At 39.1% G+C, this 21,757-nt stretch overlaps 1 protein-coding gene across 4 annotated transcripts; it reads left to right on the forward strand.

The window, feature by feature from the left end:
• Positions 1–12,915: 12,915 nt before the first annotated feature.
• Positions 12,916–20,374, forward strand: LOC115681910 (protein LAX PANICLE 2-like). 4 transcript variants are annotated; one of them, XM_056305634.1, is made up of 4 exons: positions 12,916–14,170; positions 14,265–14,339; positions 14,488–14,560; positions 19,817–20,374. In XM_056305634.1, the coding sequence occupies exons 1-4, from the start codon at positions 13,284–13,286 to the stop codon at positions 19,991–19,993; spliced, it is 1,212 nt and encodes a 403-aa protein (XP_056161609.1). In that variant the 5' UTR covers positions 12,916–13,283; the 3' UTR covers positions 19,994–20,374. The 4 variants fall into 4 exon arrangements, with proteins under 4 accessions (XP_056161609.1, XP_056161612.1, XP_030461876.1 ...); XM_056305637.1 differs by having other exon boundaries at positions 19,820–20,374; XM_030606016.2 differs by having other exon boundaries at positions 14,289–14,339.
• The last annotated feature ends 1,383 nt before the right edge of the window (positions 20,375–21,757 follow it).

Consider the following 21,757-nt stretch of genomic DNA (forward strand, 5'->3'; position numbering starts at 1 on the left):
GCGGAGGTCGCCTAGGCCTTCCCGAAGCCCGGCGATCCTCGTCGGCCCCGGGCGAGTCCCCGGCGAGGGCCGGCGACCCTCGCTCAGATCTGGGGCGAGGGTCGCGCCCTCCCCCAGATCGAGGGTTGCCGGCCCTCGCCGGCCCCGGCCGAGGGTCGCCGGGCTTCGGGAAGGCCCATGCGACCTCCGCCGGTCCTTCCCGGCCGCCGGGCTTGGCCACCGCCGGTTCTTTTTTTTTTTTTTTTTTTTTTTTTTTTTTTTTTTTTTGGTTTTTTTTCAGCTTTTTCTATTTTTATTTTTATTTTTGCTGACGTGGCGCCATGTGTCTCAAGAAAAATAATTAAAAATGACACGTCAGCGTCACGTCAGCATTTTTCGTTAGTAAATCTAACGGTGTTAACTTTAGGACTCAAATGAATCATTTTGACAAGTTTTAGGACTCAAATGAACTTTTTGTAAGTTTTAGGACTCAAACGCACTTTTGTGACAAGTTTTAGGACTTATAGTGCACTTACTTTTCGAGCTGTTTGTTATGCAATCAAATCCCTTCAGGTTTTTGCAATCGAGTCCATACATTAGTATGGAACCGCCAAGACGAAAATGTATCATTCGGTTCTGATGAGATGTTGACATGGGGCCGGCGACCCTCGGCTCAAGTCACCGATGGTTTTGGCCCTTTGCCAGCTTAGCAAGGGCCGGTGAGCCCTCGCCAGGGATCATGCCGGAGAAGGTCTCGGCTCTCCTCCAGCGGCGTGTGCGCAAAATCTCGCCTCTTCCTCTCGTTCAAGAGTCTGTAAATTTATTCTGTATTGCTGATGAGATATCTGACATCGCGTACGACGTCATCTGTATGATCAGAAGACCAGGTTACACGCGAAGGAGACTAGACTAGAGAGGACTTGACCCTTGAATAAAAGAGAAACTTCGGCCGTCCAAGCAAAGGAAAACGTTAAGGAAAAACAGATGATGAGGCTGCTGTGTAATGATGATGGCGATTTGGAATCAGCAACGTAAAGGAAAAATAATTACGACAGAAGGGGGAATATTTTGGGCCGAGTGACATGCAAAAGTGCCCTCTTTTTATTTTTATTTTTATAATAACACGAATAATTTCTAAACTTTAATCTAATATATAATGTGGTCCATAAACTGCAGCTCAATGAGCAATATATTCCATGAATGGGGTTTGTGGACTTTTGGTACATATTCAACTTAGTCCCCAAATTATATAAAAATATTTAATATTACCATTTCATAAATTCAATGACAACATTAAACATTTTCATATAATTCAGGGACTATATTAAACATACCACATTGAACAAATTAAAAGTTCATGGACTACATTGTACATTGGGCCAAAATTCAAAAATCATTTGTGTCATTTTCCTTTTTTTTTCCCCTCTCGCTAGCTCTTTACGAGAGGCGGGTCTATGATCTTTGAGCGACACCGTGTCTTTTGGACTTTTTGACATTGGATCGAGAAATAAAAAATCGGAACTGTCTATGCTGAGATCTAATAAATGGCTGAAATCTATTGTATTTCAATTCAATAATGAAAAGATTAGAAGCAGGCAATATTTACTTTGCTCTTTAATGAATAGAGGAAAGGAAAAATCATGGCGGAGTAGAATCGCCGTTCATCATCATTACCATTTTTCTACTATATTTTTCCTCCTATACTAGCGCGTCTTGAGCAATAATGAAGGCGTTCAAAATGATTGTTTAAAAAAGAGAGGATTTTATCCGTGATTTCTAAGAAATCTTATTATTACCATTCACTAAATATAATTATTTCTTTCAACAATTTTCTTGTCGTCATGATATGGTTTCAAGAACTCTACCCTTTTATATACTATAGATCGTGAATAAAATGAGACGCTCATTGATAAATTTTCTTTGTCACAGTAAATGGTCAATTATCCTATATAGAAAGTAATTGATCAATATGATGTGGATGAGGTGAGTATGTTAATCCTTAAATCAGTGAACATCTACCAAGTTATTATTTTATTTATATTAGATTTGAGATAATTGGGAGAATCTTGTTCTAACTCGCCTACTTAAATAAGCATTAATACCGCATTTGGAAATTATTTTACTACCATATACTATGTAGATGCACAATGAAAATAAGAGAGATTTTAAGAAATATTCAAGGTAATTAAATTCCAAGTGACAATAAAGAACTGTTGACGAAATGAAAGAAATAAATTACAGATCGACGAGAAACATGTAAAATTACTTATTTCTTGGAAATCTAAATTGAAAAAATTGAAAATAATAAAAGTGACGAGAAAATGAAAATAAAATTTTAATGTAATGTACATCATATAATGGTAGAGGAATCTATTAAAAGGGAATAAGAAGAATAAGAAAATGTTAATATAAGGTAAACAATCAAAGTCCACCAGCATTAATTCCTTACTCTCACTACTCTTCGTCCCAAAGCTAGAAAAACCTCTTCTTTTATCCTCTTTTTTTTTTTTTTATATAGATTTTGTCTATAAATTATGCGTCTTGTTTTATGTACTTCTGTTTGCCCATACATCACTGTTTTTCCTCTCATCCCCGCAAGGAAAAAAAAATCACCAATAATATTTGGATATTTGTTGCCACATTAAAAGATGGGGTTTTTCAAGATGCATCTTTTACAAGTAGATTAAAAATTACCAAGTCTCGATTGCTCAGACGAAGTGGGATCTTACTCATGGATCGAGACCTTCTAAATTTATATGATACATTTAAAATGTAATTTTTCTCTCTTGAGAAATTGACACGTTGGCATCAAGAAATTTGGACGGCTCATGTCTATTCTCTCCCCCTTTTTTTCTTTTTCTTTTTCCTTTTCTTTTCTTTCCGTTTTCTCTTTTCTTCCTTTGCATTTTTGCCCTTCTCCTCCCTCGCAAGCACAAGCACAAGCACAATCATAGCTTGCTAAACCTTGCACAAAGTCACCACCATCATCGGTGCCCCGTCATTGTCATGAAGCCGCACAACACCACGGCATGTTGTGTCACCATTAGGATCACCACAACCATCCCATGCTCGACCCTTCTCGCTCTCCATTTCTCATCCTTGTCGCATGCCCTTTTTCTCTGCTTTGCCCTTGCTGTGGCGAAGGTCACAGTCTCCGATTTGTGACAGATTTGCATAGCGATCACTACTGCGTGAATCTAGCCCCTGTTTGTCATAGAGGCAGAGAGGGAGAGATGGTGTCATTGACAGTGGCAAGGACATAAAAGGGTGACGAGTGACAATCGAGAGAGAGAGAGAGATGTGTTTTTGGATACGTGCTTTAATTTTTTGGGTGAATTTTCTCTAAACCTAAGGGCGTTTTGGTCTTTTCGGAGTCACTACACTTTATATAGTTACACCTTAAGTGTAGATAATCACTAAAAAGGAAAAAAATTCCGATGTGCATGCTAAAAATTGTTTAGTATGTTAATAGTTAGTTGAAATCATATATCCTTTGGTACCACCACTAGGCGAAAAGGTAGAGAATATTTCCTCGGACGTGAGGGTTACTTGCATTGCATTCAAAGGGGGGCATGCAACGCAATAAAAAGCCAATTCCAAACAAAAGGGGGGGCTCTCGGAAAGGTGTCCCTCTTTTCACTTTTATTTATATCATACACACTTTGGGTAGAATTTAGTTTGCACAAATTCTCTTATGCAAGTCCAAACTAAATAATCGACTCTGCTTTTCGAATATTTACTACAACATATATATGCATACATTTAGGTCAGATTGTGCACAAAATAACTATCAATTTTTATTTTTTTGACCCACCTAACTTTGGGAAGGCCACCCCCACAACCCACTTACATGGAAGACATGACAGAACTATTAAAATGAGCCTACAAAAGGCATGTTCCTCCCGGAAATCCTTCTTTTATTCCCACTATCGAATTCAAAAATCACACAGAGAACGTACCCCAACATTTCTAGCATAGTCATGTCTCCATCACAAGATTGCAAAAGCAAGAATATTTATGTGTGTGTATGAGAGAGAGAGAGAGAGAGAGAGAGAGAGAGAGAGAGAGAGAGAGAGAGAGAGAGAGAGAGAGAGAGAGAGAGAGAGAGAGAGAGAGAGAGAGAGAGAGAGAGAGAGAGAGAGAGAGAGAGAGAGAGAGAGAGAGATGCTTTCGCTACCTTATCATCCAAGGTATGTAAAAGCAAGAGTGGTGTAAAAGCAAAATGGTTTTGTGTCTCTTTCTCTTGTTTTCAATAGGGTTGGTCTAGTTCTAATCCATCACTTTTAGACAGAAACAATCAAGGGTGTCTATTACAGCCTTGAATGCTGCCAAAGGAGCTTCTGTTGCTTGGAATGTCAATGAAATTGGCGTTGGTCTTGCTGTTCAGATAGTTGAATGCTTGTTCATGAACTAGATATACGTTCCGCTGAATAGTAAACACAAAGGGTGCAATCGATTAACCAAGTGGTTAACTAGTGTTTTACAACGCTTCCTGAAATAATCGACTCATCAAGAAGTAAATAATTAGAGTTTTAAATTTAGTAAGATCACCAAAATAGAAAGCTGCTCAGTGGGGATTCCTGGCCGTTCAACGTTGAGCAACGATTCTATTGTCCGGTTGAAACATATCTCGTACTTAGTGATTTTGAAACTTCGAAATTTAAAATCTACTATGCGCTGTCTAATATCTACTTGGTACTATCCTGCCACGTCCAGTTATGCCGATCCCACGAGTTTTTTCTTGCACAACCCTAGTTTACATACAATTGATAGAATTTAAACGTGGGACTTTCAATTCTTGAGCTGGAAATCTCTTGACATTCTACCCAATTACGCCAAATCTGAAATTATAATGATGATCACTTTAACAGTAAATCCTACTTAATTTAAAATATTTGAACACTTAAAGGCGCTCAGGGCAGCTAATTGAGAGCCCTTTTGCTTGCAATGGAGTTTGTGATCGTTGCCTATGACCGCGTGAGGGTCATCTACTTCATCCTGCCCTTGCTGTTAAAGGAAGGGCGATGATGCCATCTATGTGTGTCGACTTTTTTGGGCAATTTCTCTTTTTATTTTTAGATTCATAAACTGAAAATATTCATAAACTTAATAGATACATGAATTAGAGAGATTCATAAACTGAAGAGACCTGTGCATTGAAGAGACATGTCTCGTTATGCTCACTTTTGTATATTCATGAACTCATAATTACATTATTGGGCAATGCAACATGTACTTGAATAAACGTTATTAAAAATTTGATTATTGAATGATGTGGTAATTTTTCATTGGAGTTTTAAGGAAATCGATTGTCCAATTCACGGACCTCACTTATTCCACATTCAAACATCGTTCAATACATTTTAATAAGATTTGTACTGCATCCAGCGCTTTTCTGTGGTGAATTTGTGAAAAGAAATCGATACAGAAGAAAAGAAATCACATAAAACATAAAAGGGGCTCAGATCATGATAGCATGTTTGACTAAGTTGGGTTGACGGGCTTTTCACAGGGGGCAAAAGGAAGTAAAAATGAAAATCGGAAGCAAAGTACACACATGCACTCCAGCCCCAAGAATCAAAGATGAAACCCTGACAAATTTACAGCAGCAGTAGCAAGCAGCAAGAGAGTCGCCATGCACTCTTCCCTCGATTTCAACACTTTAAACAAAAGCAAAAGCGACACTAAAACGAATATCCCACTTGTTTACAATCCCCACAAATTCACATGCATGGACTGACATTGGCACTCATTATACCCACATGCACATGCAAAAATGATAACCCTCTAACTCTCTCTCTCTCTCTCTCTCTCTCTCTCTGTCAAGCAATGTCGTTTTGATGGAGCTTTGATGATGATCATGATGATGGTCTTGATGATGAATCGATGACGAGATTAAGACAATTCCTCCTCCCTTTCTTTCCCACCCTCATCACTATCGCTGCGAGCTGAGCTCCAACTATTTAGTGGACGAAAGGCAGTTAACGAAAAGAGGTCACTCTTTTTGGTCTCACGGGAATATGCAACAACATCAAAAAAGTTACAGTGCTATGATACATATTGGTCCCCCATACCATCTCTCTCTCTCTCTCTCTCTCTCTCTCTCTCTCTCTCTCTCTCTCTCTCTCTCTCTCTCTCTCTCTCATGAGGGGATCCCATGCATGATATTTACGTATACAGCAAAACATGCTTTTCACATCTATCCGTCTTCTTTTTGTGGGGGAGTTCTTGAGTGATGGTTGAACTTACGGCATTTACTACTTCATCAGTGGACCTTAGAAAAAATGGCTTTCGGGTCCACACACCCACAAATACACACACAGATGGACGTTTCCCATTGATAAATATACAAGGTTTTCATGCGTCCTTGACATGCTTTATTTGGCATATGATGTCCAATGGTATGTATAATCCTCAGAGTTAAGCATGGTTGGTTGGACATCAAGGATTTCTAGCTTAAGAACTAGAGATCATATATTCAACTCTCACAGTCTCACCAATTGCTCTTGGATAGGCAATTTGCATAAGCCAAAAATTTCGATTTAACCGATCATGGGACCATTAGGGTACTCCATAAAACTTCAAGTAACCTGAACTCACTATCTAGTTGCTCGTGTTCGTCGCCTCCCTCCCTCTCTTTATTTGAAAGCGTCATTATACTGCGACCTAAGGTTGCCAACCATAGGAGACCCTTAGTCGCGAGAAAATTATCATAAAAGTCCTAAACTTATTGTGCTTCTGCCAATTCAATCCTAAATATTTTAATTTGGCCAATTTAGTCATAAATCTTTCGATTGTGCTAATTTTTTTTGGTAAAAATTGTGCCGAATTAATCCTATACGTTTTGAAGATTTTCCAATGTAGTCATTCTATCAATTTTGGTTGAAAATTGTTGACGTGGTGGTTTAATCAGTATTGACCGTCTTACGTGGCTTGGTCGGCACTAACGTTGAGGATTTTTTTTGAATTTTTTATTATTATTTCTTATTTTCTTTTTTCTTTCCTTTTCTTTTTATAACCTTGGGCTGGCGAGGATAAGCCGGCAACCTCGCCAACCTAAGGTTAGGAAAAAAAAGAAAAGAAAAAAGAAAAGAAGAAAAAAAAAAAAAAAAAAAAAATTACCCATGTCAGTGCCGATTGTGCCACATAGGATGATTAACAATGACTAGACCGCCACGTTAGCGATTTCCGGCCAAAATTGGCCGGAAGGACTAAATGCAAATTATCGAAAGTTTTAGGACTAAATTGGTACAATTGAAAAGTTTATAACTCAATTGGCCAAATTAAAAGGTTTAGAACTGAATTAGCACATGTGCAATAGTTTTAGGAAACCCCAAGTCGCCTAAGGTTGGGCAGTCATTGCTTTGTGGTCATGATTTCTGTGGTCGTGACTTCATTTGTCTTTGTGACGGGGGAGGGGTAAATTTGTCTAAACTTAAGGGTATTTTGGCCATCTCGACTTCATAAGATCCACATCCTATGTTGTATTTATATGCCGGTGTGTATAAATTAGTGAAAGATGGAAATCATCTTTATAATCGTGTAGAAAGATATGTGTTGAATCGTAGGAAAGGAAGTAAAATCAATCAATTAGAGAGAGAGAGAGAGAGAGAGAGAGAGAGAGAGAGAGAGAGAGAGAGAGAGAGAGAGAGAGAGAGAGAGAGAGAGAGAGAGAGAGAGAGAGAGAGAGAGAGAGAGAGATGCCAATTTAGTGGGGAAGAAGAAAAATCAAACTTGACAATCTCAATAACAAAAATTATTCATCACTGTTTTTTTTACTAAAAAAAATTATTCATCGCTTAGTCTAATAGAATTGTTGTCTTGTTCTATATTTGTAGGCAATATTAACAAAGTTAAACGGAGAAAGTAAATCTAACTTGAAAGAAATAAATTAAGATAAAGATCCCAAATCCTAGATAATACCAAATTATCCAATGAAAGAAGGAACCAAGTCAGTTAGGTGGTTGGGAGAATTTTACCTGTTGGGTCGTGTAGTTGAAGCTTGACCTTCGTAGAGGGAGATCTCAAGAAGGAGCACGATTGAACCTATCAACATATTTGGTTGGAATCACTTTCGTTCAAAAGCTTAGATTAATGGGTAGGGGTTGAGTAGGATATATGAACCGCTCAATCTTACATTGCATCCCCGATCTAGGACTTCTTTCACCAAACACTTTTTCGCTCGCACCTTAACACTGCGCATAAAATTAGGATAAGCTCGGTCAGTGAGCAACAATTTTCTCTCAAGAGAGCTAGAAAATGCAAGAAAAAATTTCTTTACCAAAAAAAAAATGCAAGAAAAATTAAGTATTGTCTATCCCGACACCCTCTTGATCCAATTAATATTCGTGCTAATTAATTAGAATCGCGGTAATTAAGGAGGGAGAAGAGAGGAAAGCCAATCACACATGTACCTTTTGCAAGAATCTTGAGGGTGAATATTGAGTAGAAAAGTATCGGCATCAAAGTCCCCTTCTTTGCCATGCTTTATTTGCAAGCTTAAGTCATTCCATGCCCATGCACTGCCTTCATGGGCCACTTCCTCTCTTTTTCAAACTCCTGCTTCTTTATCAGAAGAGCCATCACCCCATTTGTCACTTTCTTTTCTTTTTTCCCCCCTCTTTCTTTTTTTTTTTCCCCATACACCATCCAGATTAGATAACAGAAGTGAAATATAATGCACTATCGGGTGAGAAATAAATCGAACAATTGTCAGGAAAAAAAAGAATTATGCTACTTGAAAGATGGTGCAACATCACTAAAAACTACTTGAAATACATAAAAAACCCTAAACCCCATCTCAGCCAGGGACACATCATATATTAAGAAAGAAATACAGGCTCGTTGGGTGAACTCCCCCAAGGAGTTGTTCAAATATTAAGCGTATTCATTTTTTTCGCTCAATTGCTCTAGATTTGAGTTCGAATCATCGTGTCTGTGCATTCTCTTGGGTCGCTCCTAAGAATACAAACAAAAGTGTCTCCGATACATTACTTGGAGTGTGTGGGAAAGGAGGATTATCACGCTCGAACACTCACCTATATGAAAAAAAGAAGAAGAGAAGATATATTTGTTTCATTTGATCCAACTATGTCTACATGAAGGTTATTTTAATGTAACAAGTATATAAAATGATGCGGTAAGCTAAACGCAAAGCTTTAAACGAATGGATCGTGTTCAAAACGAAACAAAACTCTAATCCCTTTCGTTTAGTGTATTGGGTAAGTTTATTCTTAGGTCGACCCTAATAAAGATAATATATCTCAGTCTGTACTCAGTGGCACATCATGGTCTAAACCTGTCTTAGACACCTTTCAGACTTCAGTTGTTGGAGAGTTCAGTGATTGACCTCTCCATGAAAAGTCGCCTTGACGAGAGAGAGCGCATGTCTGGTATGGGCTGGAAAGAGGGTCAGCTTTTCAGGAAGTCATCAGTTTGTGGAATATCATTAACTCCCTCGACATTGCAAAAATTTTCTAACTGAAAAAACGAATATTGTGTACACGATAGCAGAGAAGGGCCAACGGAGACGATCAAAGTATATAATATTCATAACAAGTTTTAAATGTGAACATCGTTGCCTTTTGAAATTGGGTGGAACACCAGTTGCATAATGAATATGGATACTCGATATGGTGTCTTCGTAAAAACTATTGATGTCATGAACGGAGTTAATCACAATGCGAAAAACACAACCGTTTTTTTTTAAGAGTGATGTGTTTTGAACAGTTAACGTGTAGAGCAATTTACACGTAGATACTAACATATAAACATATGATCTCTAGTTTATGAATTGAAAGTTCTCTCATGCCCGACCAGCTACCTCAACCCTAGAAGGCTAATTTTTCAATAATTTTCATGGAGAAAGATTGAGAGGAGAAAGAATGAAGGGGCATCATTTACATTCAATACACATGTAACCTATCCACAAATATATATGTACACATATATCTGAACTTATATATATATTCATATCTGTTTTTATATATATATACACAATGCAGAGTCCGTATAGGTGTTGCAGGGAGGGTGGGAGGCACATGCTGTGGAAGCGAATGTCCAAAGAAGTCCCACGTCGCAGTGTTTTGGTTCTCGTAATTATGGGGAAACACCATCATGCATGCCAAAGTCCCGCCCCATTAATTTGTTTATAATCACCCGATTAAATAACCTACCTTGTTGTAAGTGCTTCAATTAATATCCTTAATTAATTGATTAGTTAACTGTGTTAATTAATGCCAGGCAAGTGTGTCATCTTGCAGAGGTCAGACATAAGGGCCCTGTCTTTTCCTGATGAATAGTGTGAGTTTGTGCAAAAAGTTAGGATTTATAAAAGAGTATTGTTAACGAGTGGCTCTTGTACCGGTTAAAATTACTAGAATTAGCAATAACCTATATAAACGCATTTTGAAATTTGAAAGGGCATAAGTTCCAAAAAAGTAACGCGCTTCAAATAGATATATTAACATTTCAATGGATGAGTTAATCCTTAGGAACACTCTTTGATATTTTCCTTTATGAAAAGGCGTCATGTTAGCAAGTGTACCTTGAGCAATTATCAAGCATACTCGATTTAAATTTTCCTTAATCGAGTGTTTGACTGTGCTCCAAGGCATTTGTTGGCAAAATCCTTACAAAATAAGGATATGGCCGGATTGCATTTTACTATTTTTCACCTTTTCTGATTAATATCTTGCAATTCACGTTCTCTTTTTACCTTTCTAACACCCGAAACACTCGAAAACTTCACATAATTCAAATAATAACACACGGATTTATTTACGATGTTCTCGTAATTCTAGTATTCTTTTTCTCTTTTAATTAAGTCGAAGCATAAATTTTAAGTTAAATAATAAATTCACATAAGATTTAAGTATGAACTCTTTTTCTTGCAAAGCTCATTTCTAACTTGTCATAGCATTACTCTCTTCCAATAGAGAGCAGCTAAGTAAAAATTATGTTTAAGGTATCAAGAGAAAAAGCACGCCCATTCCAAATGCTATAAATAAATCACTTTGTCAGTTGACTGTAACTCCTAAGGTTACGCCCATACTTTATTCCCATTTTCATGTCATAATAAAAGCAACTTTTCTTCTTTATCCAGACATCGGAACAAGCGTACCAAAACATAAACGCCGCCCATTATCCACCATGACACGAGCAAAAAATGAGGAGAAATCTAGAAATAGGGTTAGAAAATATCATGTCGGACTTTATTAAATATCGAATTTATGCGGACGAAACTGTTTTCCTTCTTAAACAATCCAATTCCCTCGATGGTGGGATCTTGACTCAAATAGGAAGTTCTTGAATGAAGTCCTGATTGCTCAAAGCTCTGTGTTCTTGATGAAGATCGATCGGACTTGGAGCTTGATCGTGCAGAGATTCAATTAACTCGATTCGGTGAGAGATTGCTTGGGCCTTGGAGATCCGACAGAGCAATTCGATTTGAGTTGTGCAGCTTGGAGCTTGATCTTAGAAGACACATTGATCAGTGATGTTCGATCTCTATGCGAGACTTGAAGTAGAGGGCACTCGATGGTTTTTGACTGAATGAGCACCTCCCCCCCCCCCCCCCCCGTTTATAGGACCCAATAAGGGGTTTCGGTGTAACGAAAATTGCATTTCGTGAGCTTACGGAATTTTGGTTGTTTGAGATACGAGTTCTTTTCTGCTGATTAAAAAAGGTGGGAATGGACAACCAACAAAGCGGCAGTGTTATAGGAGTTCCATATCCAAGGTCGGAAATTTTTTGTAGAGCCATAGCATTTAAGCCCACACAAGAGAAAAGGAGAAATGTACTAATTCAGTCTTAAATTTTTCAATTATGCCAATTTAGTCTTTAATATTTTCACATTTTACCAATTGAGTTTATCCGATCAATTTTAAATGGAAATCGCTGACGTGAATGTCAATCATTCTATGTGGCTAGGCCGACACTGACATGGACATTTTGTAATAATTTTTTGGATTTTTTTATAATTTCTTTTCTTTTCGTTCTTTTTTTTTTGTGGCTTTTTTCTTTCTATAATTTTCCTTTCATTTTTGTCAGCGAGGGTAGTTGGTCGCTGGGCGAGGGCCAGCAAGCCCTCGTCAGCCACTAGCAAGGGTCGCTGCCCTCGCTTGCATTTGGCGAGGCCGCAAAAACGAGGGCAAGAAGGCTTGAGGCCAACACAACCTTACTAGCCACGGGCGAGGTGGCCCTCACCCAAATCTGGCGAGGGCCTTTGCGCTCAGGCCCGCGGCCAAAATGGGGGGTGAAGGCCTCGCTCAAAATCTGGTGAGGGCTTGGCGGCCAAAATGAAAGGAAAAAAAAGAAAGAATGAAAGAATAAAAGAAAAATTAATTTTTTTTAATTGTAAAAATTGTCCACGTCGGCGCCGGCCATGCCACGTAGGACAACGACCTTTACGTCAGCGATTTCTGGCCAATTGAAGGACTTAATTGTCAAATTATGAAAATATTTAGTTTAAATTGGCACAATTGAAAGGGTTACGCCTGAATTGGCACAAACGCAATAAGTTTTTGACTTTATTTTTTGGTGCTTTTTCCAAGAAAAAAGGAATTTGTCCACCTAGTTTCTTGAATTCGAAAGGCACATAGTGATATCATAATTAAAGCGTGTTTCTAAGGTAAAAAAGCAGGAGCTCTACTTCTCAAAAAAGGATTGTCATTTAGGGCTAAAAAGGACCTTTTCGTGATATTCCAAAAAGCAAGAACCTCAAAAGGTAATTTTGATCTCTTGGGATTTAGCCCTACTTAAGCCATTAGCTGGAGCCTCCCCAGATATAGTTTTTCTCCTATTTAATACAGGTGGAACATTTTCTTTCCGTCTGAATAAAGTCAAGAACTTTATATTACTAACCTTCCACCACCCTTAGGAACATATAAATGACAATGTACTTGTTAATTAATATTCAATTTAACTCACTGACCACCATCTCCCTCTCTCTCTCCCTCTCTCCTCTCCACAAACTTCCAAACCAAGAGAGAATTGATGGAAAGGGAGATTCATTGCAAGTTTTATTCTCTTTGTTGTCCTCTGATAAGTCCACGATGAAACAGCAAGCAATCACTCTTATCTGCTCAATCAGCCCTATTCTTGATCCCTCCTTCGATTTTGACAGTCCCCAGAAGACATGCTTTTGGTGAACCACAAACACCTCCCTCCTTGCCATTTCACAAATTGCAGATTCAAGAATCCTCAACCCCATGGCTCACCGTGAGATCAAGAACAGCGAGACGAAGTTTGCCCGTTGCGGAACAGGCTCGTGCTCCACTGGGTCACTCTCGGCTTCTCCAATATGACCATGGTTCCTGCTCAAAGCCTCTCTGACAAACACCACCACCGTCATCGACAAATTTGCAGCAGCTTCTTTGGTTATGCTGATTGTTGTGACACAATCGGTAGCAATTACACAGCTAGTTGCAGGGTTATGAGCCGAGCCGACGCCAGGTCACATGATTTTTCCGGTGAAATTACTTGCATAGGAGGATCTGATCTGGTGATTGGTCCGACAACAATGGCCGAGGACGAATCAAGAATCACAAGCAGTCTCAATGAAGCAGCAGCCTCTACCTCAAAGGATGTGGCTCGTCACGACAACCACAAGGACGATGAGGGTTGGCTACAGTTGAGTATAGGCGGCGGTCACGTCTCGACCACGATTGCCACACGGGGCGAGAACCACGACCGGACAGATTTGAGTGTCAAAAGAGGCACCGGACTCGTCGAGCTTGATCTGCTATCCGGCGGAAGTTTGCAACGAACGGGGCCATCGCCATTAACCCCGGCCCTCGCTGTCCCTAAGGCTGAACTCAATCCGTCTCCTAGAACGCCGCCGACGAATTTCACAAGTGCGGCAACTAGTTTTAGTGCGTCATCGTTTAGCTATTTTCACCACCCGGTTGGCGGAAGTAGCTCTACTAATTTCCCTCATCACCAAGAGATTAACTGGGCATTTAGGCCTCCTTATTCGTACCCACAAAGCCTCGCAGCTTCTCCGTCGTCCTTGCCGTTGCCGTCATCCTCCTCTTTATCTTTGATGCCGCTCAGACCATACTTCGCGCGACCATATCAGCTACAAATGGGAGTGGACATGGCGGGGCCAAGCTCGGACATTAGGATCATCGATCCCCCGAGAAGACCCCATTCTGGGATTTGGTTTATGCTTCAAGCATCCCAAAACCAGTAAGTATTTCATATTCGTAGAAATGATGTAGTCCCATTCGAGTCTTGATCGACCCTCAGTTTTCACCCAACGATGATTTTATTTGTAATATAGTTTTCATTTTTTTCTCGAATGCAGGGCAAAAGAACCGTTCTTGCCTCAAATACCTAAGAGCTACCTGAGAATCAAGTAAATACTAAAACCGTCTTGGCTCTTCAATTGTTCTTGAAATTCATCTAGCTGTTCTTGTTCGCCTCGTTAGTTTCTATTGGAGTTCCTGCATTATTGTGGAGTTTTGGTCAATGGTTAATTCGTTTTACTTTTCTCAAACATGAAGAGACGGAAGGATGACCGTAAGATTAATAATGAAGTATTTGGTCAACAAGCTGAGACTCGATAGCGAATCAGAGGTATGTCAAATTAAAACCATCACATTCTTGCACTTATGGCTTTGTTCTTCTTAGAAATGCTGCTATTTAAGGAAGAAACTCTAAGAAAAATGCTGTTTATTACATTAGTTCAATTCTTGCATTTTTTTTTGTGTGTTAAATTCTTGCATTGAAATGCTCCTTTTTTCTTCTTCTTTTGTTGAGTGGAAACATGTATGCCAAGGGTGCGTTTTAATCTTTCCATTAATACTTGGTAATATTTGTCCAAAATAACCCAAATTAGCAAAAGTGGTTGGTGTTTGAAACTTGACAAACATAGAATAACTAAGTTAATCTTCTCTGGTCCAAATAATTTCTCTCTTGATCTGTCACCACCATATTTAGGTGGGAAGTACATGTCCGAGAGTCCAGTCGTCTTCTCGTTTTGTTCTTATTAGCTTTCGAAGTCATTCATCGATGGGTCATGTTGAGAATAAGAGATCAAACTCAACTATTTCTGGACTAATTAAGAGATTAGATGAGTCTATGGAATGGTCGTGAGAGTGCTGATTAGTGAAAGGATTACTGTGCGTAGGGTTTCGAAGAGGAATGTCCGATAGCTCAGAAAAGCACCTACCACCAAAAAATGTGAAATGGGAAGAAACGTAGCTCTCATTCTTTGAGCGAATGCCTCACTGTATTAACCCACATACACTAGTGACAGTAATGTTTCAATCATTCGACATGCCTTGCATTAGAAACAGGAGAAAGCACGCCCCAACTCCCTTCTATGGGCAAAAAGAAACTAATTCAAGAAAATATATACAAAATAAGAAAAACAAGCCACTACTTTATTTAATCGTATATATGACTCATAATAACATGTGCTGCTGTATGTGGTTCCTTGATAATATAATGGGGTCTCTCTCTTTTTGCCCCGTCTTTTCCTTTTTTAAAATTTACCTTCTCCACTTTTGGGTCAAGACAAAGCACAACTGAGTTCTAGGGTTCTTGTCTTCATCATTATCGATCAATCATCATCACCGTTCGATGGATGTGTATGAAATCTTGATAGCATCTGTTGTTGCTTGATCCTTGGGAAGAAGGTGTCTTAGAGTCCTAAGTTTATATCGAACTTACAGCCACCTCTCGTATATGTTTTTCTCATTGCTTTTAATGAGATTATCTGCGAGGACGTTGGGAGTTTTTGTGGGAAAATGAGAACTTGTCACTAGTGTAATGAAGGGATCCAATGATGGTTTTTCCAAGTAATTTTAAGGAACAATCATTACTAGAAAAACGTAGTTCTACAAGGCCAATAATGTTTGCCCGAGATGGAAAAACCAATCATTCGAGAATTGAGTAGATAGGTGTGCGTCTATTTGTGCATTACAATGCGTCTCGGGCACACTAAATCATGTCATACATTCCAAATTATTGTGCATACTTCTTTTAAAGGTGCTTAACGAAGATGAGGATCTATGATCAAAATGTGCGCAATAATATATAATGATTATGTAATACATTCCGAATAATGCCTGCTTCTTTTAAAAGGCGCTTATAGATACATGATACCCTGATCATCAAAATTAGCATGCTTCATGTGATATTGTTTATTTATTCAAGGATGTAGAGTTTTGAGCCTTAGGCTTGGATACCATACATAAGTTTTTTTTTAGACTTCCCGAACGTAGTTCAATTTAGAGGAATGTATTCTGATAAATCTAGGTTTTAATTCTATTTACTAGAGGTTTCATGAGGAAGATAACCTTAAATATTTGAAGATTTCATTCTGTTAGGCTTAAAAATGGAGTCTCAGCTTAGCCAGGGCACCGTCCTCTGAGATTCATCACTAGAGGAGAGCGTTGAAAGTCTCATCCATCTAATGAGATATATAAATCAGAGAAATATATTTCAGCTATATTGGTTATAGTTTCTCTTACAGATTCTGAGCATATAATACACACCTGAAAAATTTCCTCCACAGGACAAGAAAAATAAGAATTTTTTTTCACACATATGTTCTAAATACGTAACATTCTCATGTTTCCCTATAAGCAAGCCAGATGTGCTTGGACTATAATTGAGGAGAGGACAAGAGACCCATCAACAAGTTAGGGATCATAAAATCCGCAAAAAGCCAATTCAGTTTGCTTCGCTTCCAGGCTAAATCTGAATTTTGTGTCTTTGTTTGTACACGAATCTATGTACCTTAAATCGCTTGCTTTTGAAATTATCAAATTATTAGTCACGCACATAAGCCAAAAAAAACCCAAAACTTCAACTTTCTTATGGAGGGAAAAAAACAAAGAATTATAAATGTTTTAAATCATATATACAAAGATTATATTTTCTCTCTTCTATTCCATTTTTCACCCACATACATCATGCACATAAAAAATATCGATTGCGTTGTTGTTGGGTCTTGTGTCACCTACTAACACATTCCCTCGGGCATTATAAAAAAAACCACATGATTTGTATATGTTGTGGTTGAAGTCAACCCTAGTACCGTGATTCGGATGCATATGATCTTGTTCTCTCTCTCTCTCTCTCTCTCTCTCTCTCTCTCTCTCTCTCTCTCTCTCTCTCGTGGGTCTTTGTCTTTTGTTGCATTACATGCCCATGAACTAAGGACATGACACTTCCTTAGCTAATTTTCTAGTTTTGTTTATTAATCACGTCCGGATGGAAAATAACTATATGGTGCAACCGCCCAGAATAAGAACCATACAAACCCATCTCCTCTCTCTCTCTCCCTCTCCCTCTCTTTCTCACCTAACACCCATACACGTAATCTTCACATAACTGTCATCTATCACATAGAATATAAAAAAACATTTTTTTTATTGCTCTCAACATTCTCTTTGGTTGTTCTGTCTGAGGCTCTATCGGGCTGATTAAGTTGTCAGGGTCAAACATACGTGCCAATTATTTGGCATTTTCTTAGTACAATCTTGGCACCATTGCCAGCGTGATGACACACAATACGTATCCAATCATCTATAATGCGGGTCATGTTGTTTTGTGAATTGAGTTATATACTAATGTGGAAACATTGCCGACTTATTATATACATATATATAGAAACCAACTAGCTGCCGGCCAAAATATTGAACTTCTAACTTTCAACCTTCACTGATGGCATGCAACTAAACTATATTATTAGTAGCTCATTGGTATAGAACGCTTCTAATATAATAGAGGCTGAATTTGTGGAAACTTTCATTAAACCAATTATGTTCGTTCGAATAGTTAGAGCAATGAATTTTGTCTAGTCATAACTCAAAATCATGTGAAGATTTATGATTTTTTTTTTTGGTGGTTTGAGGTTCAATCCGGTAGATTCTGCAAAATCAATTCAATCTAGCTCAAGAAGTAGTTGATTGTATTTAGGTTAAGAATGACAAGTAGGTTCTCACAGAGTCCTACCATAGACTTTTTAACTTTCTGTTCATACCATGGTCGGCATTATTGCGGGGTATCTCTTAGTGATGATTGGGCAGAATATGGTCGCAGCACTTAGAGTACGTTTACGTGCGCATGAATGAAAGTCTGGGGGAATCATCAATACAACGAAAAGAAGGGTTGATGTGATTGATTGGTGGGAAGGCAAGGATCGTTTTCCTATTAACTTTTTCTTTTTCCTCCTCTTCCCTTTTATTTAACCCTTTTCTCCTCTCCCTCTGAAAGAGCATTGACTTTAACATGTATAAAAAAAAACATCATCGACTTGGGACGATCGATTCTGGCCGTAGTTGACACTCATGAACAGCAAAAAGAAAATCGAAAGTAGGAGAATAAGCACGTCCAAATCCCATCGTAGGGCCTCAAAGATCACACGTGGACCCCTGTCATCCTCAACCCTTCTTCCTTTCTTTATTCTTTACTCTCCCTTTCATTACGTCTCAAATGAATACTTCCCAAATTCCTTTTAATTTCGTCATGCTTTCGCTTCTTTGACCTCAGCTTACACATGCCTCATGTGGGTCCCTTTGCAAACCCTGTTCTTCTTCTTTGCCCCTTGGTGCTTAGAACAAATCCCCATCAAGAAACCCCCCAATAGTGGTGCGCTTCGATGGGATCACAGGAGGCCCCACCCAGGGGCAAAGTGGGGATGAGCCAAAGGGAAAAAGGATGAGAATTCCTTTTCTCCTTTTAAAGAATTGACGTCGGAGGAAAGCAATGCATGAGGGATGATTCAACAGCAGAATCATTCCAACATGCTGAGAAAGATACAAAAAATAAAGCTAGGCAAGACAAATGGACCTCTCCACCACAATATAATAAGCCCCTTGAATGGAATGCATGCACAGATATAAAATCTGCAGAAGGGTAGGTTCAATATTCATAATTAAAGGGTCATTATTACTCGCTGAGTGACGACTCTAATCAAAGCATGATGTCCATTATTTTATGCGAACAATCTTGAGATGGTGTGGTTCGTATGAGCGACTATCGATTATGGTATTAAACTTAGGTCACTCTAGGGCTATTGAAGAAGGAAAAAGGAATAGATGAGAAAGCAACGTGAAGAAGACGTGCATGAGATGAGGTGGATAGAATATGTTTGTGTGAGTGTAGATGTCTACATGCAAGTAGGTAAAGGGATTTTGATTATGAGGGCTTATTCGTCGCCGTGCTATCTGGTCCTCTTTTCTTTTCAAAGATATTACTGATAATAATGCCGAAAAGATTAAGGAAATCTTGGTATTTTGTTTACGTTGTAGTGGAAGTCTGGGGAGGGGATCATGATTTAATGTTTCTTTTTTTTTTTAATGGCTTAGGAGCAAAGTCTTAGGTGGGTCCGATGCAAATGATTAAACTCGGGCAGGTTTTGATCGTGGGGTGGCTGGGCAGCCCCAATCCGGTCGGTTTCAGCGGCTGACCGCTGCCCCTCTTTTTTTTTCTTTTCTTTCTCAAGCCTAATTTTCTTGGGCAGAGAGAGAGAGAGAGGTGTAGTAGGGTTAAAGTAGACGTTACAAGGATGTGTTCTGAGCTGAGATATAACCCATGAAAGCGTATGATGATGAAACACATTGCTTGCCATTCAAACATTTCGATCGATTTGCGTGCGTGCGTGCGCTTGTGCTTTTTTGGGTCGATGATCGATTCGTTTGTTGATATTTTCGGAAATCTTTCGTTGATAACTTTGGCTATTTCAATCATATAAGTCTTTGCCTGCTTTCCTTCACCAAACTCCGGTTCACATAAACTCTCCCGAAATCCTAACTATGCGCATTGCGCTCACGACGGGACCTTATTCATTTTGTGTTGCTTTGTTTTGAATCAATGAAGCAGGTCGAGATAACATGTAGAGGGCAAAATTTGTTGCCGAGCTTGACGTTGCAGCATGTGAGGGACCAGATTTGGAGCATCGGCCAGAGAGATCAGGCTGTGACTATGCTTCCTGAGTCTACTGCCGCCGTGGATCATCTCATGGTGCTTCACTATGGCAGAAGCAGCGACAGTTAATTAATCGCCACGACCAAATTAATTAACTTGGGAAAAGAAATGTGATTAGTGTCATTTCCCCTATCATAATCGATGTTGATTAACCGATTAATCGGCTCTCTCACTTGTCACACGGTCGAGTTATCTCGTTTAAATTATTGTGGTCAGCACCCGGCTCTTCATTCTTTCTTTCTTTCTTTTCCCACTTTTTTTTTTATATTTTTTTGGCTACTCTCTCTTTTTAAATTAATTCTCTAATTGGTGGAGAAAGAAACTCTAAAGTTGTTGTACTTGGAAATAATTTTTTGAGTTTAGTAGAATTAATCTCCGTGGGACCCAACTTGTGGAAGGGTTCGTATTTAGTATCTGATGCTATTATTGCTTGTGTTGATAATTTTATAATTATTTTTTGTCCTGCCTTTCTTTACTTTTTCGCAAAGTCAGATTTGGGGGGCATTTCCGTGGTACTAGTGTTGGAAACTTTTCTTTTTTCCTCAATCGTTGAATGAGGACGAGCATTTTGCTGATTGTTTATTGATCCAATCGTCATCTTCAAGCCAAAAGTGCTGAATTTGAGCTGTAGTGACTACTTCCATATTCTCCACTAGTATGGTGAGTCTTTTGGCGCGAGATTTTACGCTAGGAGAAAAAGTAAAAGTGCCAAAAGTTATGTACCACGCTCATTTTAATACCAAAATCTTTTTGTCGTATCACTTAAGTGCCACTTAAAAAAAGAGCGATCACTTAAGTGCCAACTCCGATTTAGATCGCCGGAAATCCGATGTGGCCAAATTTTTTTAATTTCTCAATCCTACATAGCTCGTTGGCATGCCCAATCAGCATATAATCCCTAAATAACGTTGTCTAAAAGTTATAAACAATAATTGTTTAAGTGCCAATTTTTTTTAAAGTGATCATTTCGGTGCCAATCGTTGATAAAAAATGATCATTTTAGTGCTAATCATTGTTAAAAAGTGATCATTTTAGTGTCAAGCACGCACTAACATAAATAAGTGATGGCGCAGTTTTGTGCTTGCATCAGCTGCACAAACACGTGTTGATGCAAGCAAAAACCAGCAGCATCAACCCACGGGAAAATTCCAAAAAGGGATCTGAAGTGGAGTCATTTTCTCAAATAAGGGCATGAAGTGGACCTTGTATCAAATAAGGGCCTAAAGTGAATCTTGTCTCAAATAAGGGCATGAAGTAGCCACATCGGTCTCAAATAAGGACTTGACCTCACCGACCAAAGGGTATTTTCGGCTTTTACTTTTTCGAATTTTTTTTCTTTTTTTTTCCCTTTTATGTTTTTTTTTCTTTTCCTTTTCCTTTTCTTTATTTTTTTTCCTCTCTTCCCTTCGTCGGCCATCGCTGGGGCAGGCGAAGGCCGCCCTCTCATGGGCTCGCGAGGCTTGCCCTTGCCGACGTCGGGCGAGGGCGAGGCCAGCCCAGGCAAGGCAACCCTCGCCTAACGCCGGCGAGGGCAAGGCCAGCCCAGGCAAGGCGACCCTCGCTAGCCCAGGCGAGGGCAGCCCTCACCCAACGCTGATGAGGGCAGCCTCGCCTGAGGCCGACGGAGGTCGCTGACCAGGCGCAGTGAAGGCTGGGAGGGAAGAAGTAAAAAAGAAAAAAGAAAAAGGAAAAGAAAAAGAAAGTAAAAAAAAAACAAAAAAAATATGCTTATAATGTTTTTGACTAAAATACCCCTTCTCCGGCGATGGAATAGTCACCGGCCGGCCAAAGGTCTTTTTTTGAGACGATTTGGCCACTTCAGGCACTTATTTA

The sequence above is a fragment of the Syzygium oleosum genome, unplaced genomic scaffold (genome assembly GCF_021117445.2).
Source record: "Syzygium oleosum isolate NSW1041296 unplaced genomic scaffold, Sole_v2.1 Sole_v2.02, whole genome shotgun sequence".
NCBI lineage: Eukaryota > Viridiplantae > Streptophyta > Magnoliopsida > Myrtales > Myrtaceae > Syzygium > Syzygium oleosum.